The following is a 9,266-nucleotide window of genomic DNA, read 5'->3' on the forward strand; positions in this document are numbered from 1 at the left end:
GATGCAGATCTGGGCATTAATTTTATATTAATGCTTATGACTGTCAATGCTGCAGTCAATAAAAGCTAAACAATCTGGAATGATGAGGGATAGAGTCACAGGCACTCTTAAAATAAAAAAAAAACTGCAAGGATTGAAATAAAAAATTATGACTGTCCAAAACTGGAGATAATTTAAATGACTACAAAGACTGACTCTGCAATTAAAAGTTGTTAAAAGACAGGAGACCAAGAGCAAACATTTCATTCCAGACAGACATATATTGATATATACCAATCTTCCTGCCATGAAGTAGCAGAAAAGACTTCAGAGGGTTTTTTTCTTAAGTCTTTCAGTTACCAAATGGTTTTCAGGTGTGATACAGTGGTATGGAGAAAAATCAGCTATAGTAATTTTAAATCAAAATGCCAGCTTAAGCTAATCACAGCCGACCGCAAAAAAACCTGCTCCACATCGACTCGTCCTCCTCTGACCATTTCTTCACCGTTTTGCAAGCGCTCTTTCATGCTGGCTTTAAAAAGTTGTTATCTCAATTAGAGGCTCTGTGACCGTGGCAACCGAGTGACCTCTCCAACTGTGAAAAAACATGGTCTCAAAAGCAACATTTCATCTCTGTCCGGCTCCACATTCAAAAATGCTGTTTCTCTCCTACTTTAGCAAAAAAAAAAAAAGCCTAAAGGCATTTTAACAGTTATTTTTCTGAGCGGCATGTAACTACGTTCAGTGTAGTGTAGTAGCTCTCTGCTCTTTCAAACATTTATCTTTGTTCATCACTCAGCACATCAGACACACATTATATTTCTAAAAAAAACAGTAACATCGTAAGACGTAAAACATCAGAAGAGGGAGAGAAAGGTTCCCAAAAAAAAATCCAACATAAACCAATAGAATGTGAATGCAGCACAATACAGCTGTCATCCACATATAGTGCCACGTGACGATGTATTCGTCCACTATGCTTGCCGCTGCAAACTAGTTGGCAAGTTTTAATGCCGTACATCGGGATGATGGAACAAGACTGTGAATATATTTATGGGAGGTGGCGACAAAACCACGAAACATCAAGTCGAGGATGTCGTAAACTGAACAGTCCCTGTAGTCCAATTATAAAACCTTTGCTAGTGATGGGAAATAAGCATTGAAATCCCATGAATATTTTTTTCAAGTCTCATTGGTGTAAACATATACTTGTGCAGAGACCTAAAAGATCTTCTCTTTTAAATAATTAATCCATAAATCCACTGTAGTAGAAGGACATGTGGAAGAGGTGACCAATCAAACAGACTGCAGCTCTGTGGCAGTACAAAGAGGCATGAACACGTGTGACAAATCCCCTCTGTCCCACTCCTACACGTTAACAACAAAAGTACATACACGCTGACATATACCTAAGGTACTATACACACATTGTATATTCCCAGCAGACACTCGCTGCTGTCGGGGGTTACAGTATGCTCCACGTTGTTTACAGCTGCCATGGATCCTCTTCATGTGACGGTGACACTAGCCAACACGCTGCTCCACACTGTGCCAGAAAAAAACAAGGCGGCATCCAATAATCAGGGGATGACCCCACTGCCTAATATGGTGTGTTCAAGAGGATCATCTAGGAAATGAGGGCCGTGGACCGCCCAAACAGACAGTATATTCTGGAGGTAATGAGTCATATTTGAGGTTCTGGTAATGTTTACGTGTAGGAGTGTGAATGACAGCAGGAGATAAGCTCAGAGAGTCAGTGTGGGAGTGTGTAAGTATATGAGGCACACAGGAAGAAGGCAAATACAGACTATAAAAAGATCATCAACACTCCTTGAATCCCAACAAAGGTTTTTTTTTCCTTCTCCAAACCATCTATAGAGTCTATGCGTGAAACTGTTCCTGTAAATATCTTCACATCTGTTCAGTAGCATTTAGGTGTTTCATTGACAAAACTAACAAACACCATCTTCCCTGGAAAATTGTTTTTGGATTCATGTCAAGCCAAGCTGAGTCAATTTTACTTGTACAACCTGAATTCATAAAAAACATTTAATTGCATTTAATAATATACCTGTCGTGGTCGAGCCATCTTTGAGTATGGCTGTAGGTGTCTGGTCCAAATTTCATGAAGCTCTCCAAAAACTTATTTTACAACTGGCTGAGAATCCAGTTGTTGATGTTTTTAAATAAAAAGTTAATAAAATAAAGAAATATTTTTGCACTAGTTTTGACTAAAATGCAAACAATATGAACCTGCATCTCATTGACACACGGCCCAGTACTGGTCCGCAACACCCTGGTTGGGAACCTAAGCTTATGGGTTTTTCAAATCTAATAAAACAGCTTTCTACAGAGGATTTTACTCTCATGCAAAGTCTGAATTATTTCTCTGCAGCTCTGTAGAGAGCAGCGAGGGTCCGCGCTCAAACACAGGCAGCATCCCCCATAACATCAGCAGCACCTACCGTAACATGCTATTTATTCATTAAGCCTTTTAAATCCACTTGTCCGTGGATTTAATCCAGCTTGTGCCTGAAAGCAAACAAACAGACAAGGGGAGGGGAGATGGGGGGGGGGGGCACAGAGGCAAGCGTGCAAACGGCACAAAGGATCATGCAAAGCAAAGATAAATACCCCTTAAACAATGTGGGGTCTAATCCCACTCCTAGCATTGTAATAAAATGACAAATCCAGCGCTCATTTACCGTGTGGATTCTCTTATTCGCCTTGTTCTTATCCCAAAAATCCCAGATTTACCCTTTAATTTCAGTGCGAACATCTGTGTGAATTGGCCTCGTACTCCAGCACTGGAGTTGTTCCCAGTCCTCCCAGTGAATCTACGAGTGCATTAAAACAACACCAGCATCTCTTTACAGTGGTGAAGAGTATTTCCACACATATTCCCAGCCTCCACCCTCCTTCTCCCCCGTCCCCCTCCTCTAAATTAGTCAAGATTAATGTGTATGCCACGCACTGGGCCGTCTTAATTAAATAACACAGTCTAATTAGGGGCTGATTTTGGCTGGTAATGGCACCTTAAGATGGTGGAATGGGATTGTGTGTGCGGCGTGACAGAACGTTCATGAAACCCGTCAAAACTCCCTGGTTGGTCACGCTCGCCTGGTTTCCCACAAATGGCCTACTCTTAATCTGACAGTTGTATTAAAATGCAAATAGCCCCTGTGTAGGGCCGGGGTAACAAGTGTTGGATTACAGCTCGCGGGGACAGATTTTTTTCTCCATCAGATATGACATAGCAGGTAAGAGGGTCACAGCGATTGACCCACAGAAGTAGTTGATTAAATATTGTCTAACGCTATTGGACAAGTGTTAGATTACACAGTCAGTAAATCTGTGTGAGCTCAGATATAAAGTCCCCGCTTAAGTGATGTATAAAGTGTAATAATGGATAAAAAAAAAAGTTTCCTTGGCAAATATATGCCTTCCCTAATCAGCTGTGATTTAGTCGACGTGATTGGTCAACTCTGCTTGTTTGGATGTGTTGCTGGTTTTAATGAGAACGGCTCAAGACTGATTGAAAGGTCAAAGAAAATGAAAGAATATTATTGAGTAAAGGGTATGGGGGACAGAAGGGGACCAGGTGTGGAGATACTGCAACTGTACACACACACACACACACTCAATAAATAGTCAATCTACCCACAGGATTTGAATGCATTTGATTTGCATGTGCGTGTGTGTGTTTGATGTCATGAGTAGCCACCATAAGACCACCCCCTGCAGGGAACCATCATGGCTAGATGTGAAAAGCAGCCAACACATGCCAAAAAAGCCTTGCCTTAAAAAAATAAAATAAATAAAAATTAACCCCTGGCAGTAATAAAACTTCACAGCAGTTCGTTCTTTGAGCAAAAATGAAAAAAGGGGGAGGAAAAAAAACCCACCATTCATTCCCACAAGGGGGGGCCGCTGCAGCCACAAAGGAATATTGTTCTTTTCCTTTGTGCTGTGGCAACTGACAGAACCACCACGTTCTCCCTGAGGGCAGTGAGCAGTGAGGTTGGATTTAAATAAATAAAAAACAAAAGACTACATTTTCTGTACAATATCATGATTTTTTTTTTACTTCACTCTCTTTGCTACTCTCTCCCTAACTGAGTGGAAATGATGCCACTGCAGCCCAGAGAGCTAGTGTCCTGGAGGGACATCCCTGATGGACGGTGAACACCGCTCTTACATGGTGGACTTGGACAACAGAGATGTGAAGACTAATGGGATTTGGCAAGGACCAGGTCCTTGGTGGACACGCTGATGAAGCTGAGGGAAAACAAATAGAAACGGGAGGACGTTTCTACTCTTAGCTGGGTTGGGTTCACTTGCTTTACAACAGCACCCTCTGTCTTTGCATGCGGAGATGTGCAGCACACGACTGCGTCAGCGGCACAGCAACCACAGCAAAGAAGAGGAAGCTCAATGAGCTGCAAATGATTGACAGGTAGACGCATGTCAATTAAATATTGTAACATTATTTTTTTTGTTTTCTTATGCTGACGTCATCCAGTGGAATACACTGCACACAAATCCACCTCCTCTGGAGGAGGCATCATTTTAGGAGCAGTAAAAAGGAAACCATCTCAGTGAGCGAAGCACTCTGCAGATATAACTTTTTCCTCCTGCTGCTGAAATCCATTCTCTCTGTAGTCCGGCTCCTCTGCTCAGCTGTTCACTTCCTTTTTCTCAGCCAGCCTGAGAGCACAGACAAGATGGATGCCAGTGTCGATGCGCTGGCCAGTGTGACAGATGGGCTGATTATAAAAACCCATCGCTCTGCTCACAGTAAACCACAACACCTTATCTGCTAGCTAATAGCCCTCATCTGCTTTCACCTTATAAAGAGTTGATGCTGTTTGTTAATATGGAGTCGTCCCATTGTATGGACAGATCCTATTATGTCCCTGATTATGTCCCTGACCTCTCTGGGAGCAGTTGTACCTGAATAGACAACTGCCAGAATTCTTTTTAACCCAGAATGGTAAGTGTCACCTTGCTGTGACCTTGTGTATGTCTGACTGGACTGATGGAGGTCAAGCATGTTCTCCTTTCTCTAAATGGATACATTGAAAATGCACAAAAGGATTCAATGGGGGGGCAAGCAATTCAGAAAGAGGGAAAAACCAGAAACAAAAAAGGAAATAATAAAAAAAATATGTAGGTAAAGTTGACGAGAGAATACGAGTGGGTGTCGAAGGCGGTCTCTCAGGAGTAACCAACCTCCCACTGCTTTATTGTTATTTAAAGCCTGGATTCATCAGACTAACACTGAGTCTGTGCTCAGGCGAGACATTAAGATCAATCACATCAGCCAAACAGAAGTCAGACAAACAGGAAGCAGAGCGTGAGGAAGGAAAAAGCAAGTGAGGAAGAGAATAAAGGGAATAAAGAATAAAGGCAGGTGAATGACTTTCTTACTCCATGCTCCCAGCCATCAGCAGGGAGAGGTTGTAGATGTGTGAGAAGATGAAGAGGAAGAGGATGGTGCTGAAGAACATGGTCATCCAGGAGCCATGATCCTCGCGGAACATTTTCAGGCGCAGGTATCGACCTAGAGGGGGGGAGTTTGACAAGGACACCGCCGTCAGTGATGGTTCAAAACCTCAAGTGTCAAGCTGCCAACATGCACGCTGACAAAAATGAAGATGAAGGTAAATAAATGAGCCGTGACGATCAATAACGGTCTGCTGTGGACATGTGCCCTTTGTACAGAGGGAATCAAGATTAAGGAGTGGGTAAAGGTGTCACTTCCACAATGCAGAAGTCATTGTCTTTTCCCGACCAGTTCAGACAGTCAATCCTGACGGAACACGTTATTAACACCAGGTGTCAGTGTCTGTGGTTCAAGTAAATGAATGATTGCTTGTCTTTCATAAAGTGAGTTTTGAAAATCAAATCAGAAATCATTCATGCATCTGTGACCTGTGGTGTTGTTTTGTTTTATATAGTTTGGGCTTAAAATCAAATTATGAAGCAATATCTCCCCGGCAGAGCAGTAGATTGATTCACATACACGTCCCTGCGCACAGAATGCATAATCGCTCCAGCATGTCCTCAGGTGGCTGTCCTCAGAAAGACTGAAATTAATGGTTATCATACCATTGACCTTGTGCTTTAAATGGGCTTTTAGTGCCTTACTAAAACATCTTTGTCCTTTACTACTTTTTTTTAATCTCTCACATTTTCAAATGTGCAGATTCTATGCTTTGTCCATTGACTGGTTCTATGATACAGTCGTCCATTTCCAAAAGTATTAAAGTTTTTGCCCTACACAGGAACAGCATGAGATGAAAGGAAAACTCAAGGAATAGAGTTCTAAGTGTTTTGGTTTTTTTTCATGGCTAAAAAATACTCTGTGAAGGTTCGACTGCTGACCGCTTTAAAGTAAATCAATAGATTGTTAATTAAGAGCAACCCTGGCCATACATCCCTCTCTTCACCAACTCCTCCTACTCTGTCTCTGCAGGCTGGGAGTCAGTGCCATCTTCCTGAGGACAAACATGTTTGTTTCTTCCCCCTGCAGCTCCGTCAGCGTCGCTCTGAGTTAGAGTACCTCAGAGAGCCACGCTCAGAGAGACAGGATAGTAGGACGCTCCATTTATTTTCCTATTACAGCCTGGCTGTTTCATGTTGTTCAGGCTCACCTTACTCACTTTTAGCATTTCACACACACACACACACACACACATACACACAATATCTAGCAAAGATATTGACATTCCTACAGACACAAGTATCTTGGTCAAGTAAAAGACCAGTTATTTTAGTTGGGGCTCCTCCTGCAGAGCCTGTACAAATATACAATAAAATACTTTCAATAATAATAGGTGAGTATTTAAGGTGCAGTTTGTAGGAATTGGCAACATCTAGTGGTAAGAGATTTTTTTTTTTATTTGCATACCCTTTACTTCAGTATCCTATCTGAGCATACATATGCTTTTCTTGTGTTACCGTTAAACAAAAATGTTCAAGTATTGATCATCCTTCATGATGTGAAATGTCAGGTGGTAACTTGCAGGGGTATTATCACCACCTACTGTTAAGGGTTGCCAACAGGCAGGACTGTATAAAAACATTTTTACTCTAAATTTTTTTGAGAATCACCAAGGTTTCACAGGTACATTTCTGTTAAAGAAACAAACCAATTAAAGTGAAAACTTCAACTTATATTGTTGAGATGGTCAAGTAAAAGCTGTTTTCGCCCATGTGGGGACACACCATACGTCTTGCTCTGTGGTATTTCAGGGCTCATCAAAGATGCATAATTGAATTGACTTGCATGGCTGAACTTAATTGCCTCCACTGCCAATGAGCCCTGGCTCAGATGCGGGAGCACAGTGTGTATCGGCAGATCTGACTTTTAAAGCAGCATGACGCACCAGAAAGCACAGCCTCTCTCCTTCAGTCTGTACGACCGACGTTTAACTAGTGGCTGATTCAAGGCTCCTCAGCCAAGCTGTTTGAGTCACTGCACCACTGGACAGAGGGCAGCCCAGTAATAAGTGATTCATGACCACGACCTGCTGCAAGGCTCGGCCCAGTAGGAGACAATGTCAACACACACAAACAGCAGCAGCAAGAGCAGCAGCAACAGCAGCAGCAGCAGCAGCATCGCACAAAAAAGAACGTAAAAACGTCAGAGAAACGACGAAAATAAAAAAACTTCTCACCCTTAGATCTTACTCAAACTAACATCATAGCTGCCGCACCTCAAGCTGATTGTAAGGACTACCCTAAGACATAGCTTTGTCTCCATCTAGCGGTGAGACATGGATATACAGCAATGAGCTGACTGGAAAAATAGTTTCTAGTGTCATAATAAAAATATAAAATATACATATGTAACATTTATACTTATATCTTAATCTTACAACAAAGACTTGAGTATCGTGACCTTTTTTTTGTAATAGCCATTTCGTTGCCAAGTGTGTATATCTGTAATGACAATCCTCAATATAATCATCAGCAGCAGCATCTTCATCATACTTAAGTTAAATTGTGGTTGCCACCTACCATTTTTTCAAATACAAAAAACATTTACATTTCCTTTATTTGAATATGCTGACCTTGTGGTATCACCTACACACTCTTTTTGATAATGAGATTGTATTCAATAATTCCTATATAACCTAGGTTGTAAAGCCATCATATTTATAGATGCAATCCACTTACTCGGCAGCCAGAAAACACTGGAGCAGGAAAAGCAAACAGAACAGTAAAACCTAGCAGATGAGTAAAACAGGCACAGCTGGGCAGGCAAATATTTACATCCCTTGATTACTGTATTAAACCCCCCCACACACAGAGTGAGACTGAGAGAAGGAGGCGGAGCACTGACAGCTCCTGACAGATGAGGAGCGAACAGCTGGTGGAGAAGGAGCGAGTTTGAACTGAGATGTGATCACTGTCTCCATCCATCATGATACTAACGTCCAACAAGTCACTGTATTCATTCAGTAAGTGAACTAGGAATGACCTGTTTTGGTTCTTTTCCACACATTATGTGAATAAGGTGAGTCTAATTATGACAGTTAAACAAAGCAGAGTCTAAATGAGCTTTTTTTTTAACTTAGACGTCTCATAAAGAGAAAGCCTTACTGACTCTGAAAGAGTCGAATACATTTAATCACATCACCCTGTAGACTACTGTAATCCTTGTCTGTTGGCCAGTAATCCCTGAGACATTTTGCAGACTTTACAAAACACTGCTGGGGCTTAGGTTAAAATATATATATGCCTTCAGATGATCACTGGTGATTAAATGGATTTGACTTATCTTGTATATAGAATCATCATAATTTTCTATGCATTCAATTATCAGAAATTTTCTAACAAATATGCACTAATAATTTAGTGTAAACACAGTGGGCAGGGATGGAAGACATCTTACTCTAAGTACAGCAGTGAAAGCAATTCTTTGCTGCAGAGTCAATAAGAAAGTCTTCAGCCTCAGACTGCTGTTTAAAAAAAAAAATTAAAAAAAAAAAAGATTTATTGTATTTTACAAAATGCCAGATTTGAGAATTGTCAACTTCAAAAAAAGCAATTTACTCAACATCAACAATAACAACAATAATACAACTTCAAAATTAAGGCTGTCATTAAAATTATTAATCTAATTAGTCACAGGTTTTGTGGATTAATCACTTTAGTCATTATTAATTGTGGTCATAATAAAGTAAACTAGCCATTAGGGGGCGATATGAAAGAGAAAACATTGTTTATTTTTGGCCACATTGTTTCCTAAGACAAACACAGTGTTGTTTTCTGATGTC

At 40.9% G+C, this 9,266-nt stretch overlaps 1 protein-coding gene across 2 annotated transcripts in view; it reads right to left on the reverse strand.

Moving 5' to 3' along the window:
* The window catches only part of tmem117 (transmembrane protein 117), a 30,834-nt gene that overhangs the window by 14,733 nt on the left and 6,835 nt on the right, over positions 1 to 9,266 (reverse strand). For both annotated transcript variants that reach the window (XM_025056501.1, XM_008312275.3), the window contains one exon: positions 5,410 to 5,542. In XM_025056501.1, the coding sequence (XP_024912269.1) occupies positions 5,410 to 5,542 (133 nt within the window). The remainder of the gene's footprint in view (positions 1 to 5,409; positions 5,543 to 9,266) is intronic.

Source organism: Cynoglossus semilaevis, chromosome 6 (assembly GCF_000523025.1).
Source record: "Cynoglossus semilaevis isolate Cse_v1.0 chromosome 6, Cse_v1.0, whole genome shotgun sequence".
NCBI lineage: Eukaryota > Metazoa > Chordata > Actinopteri > Pleuronectiformes > Cynoglossidae > Cynoglossus > Cynoglossus semilaevis.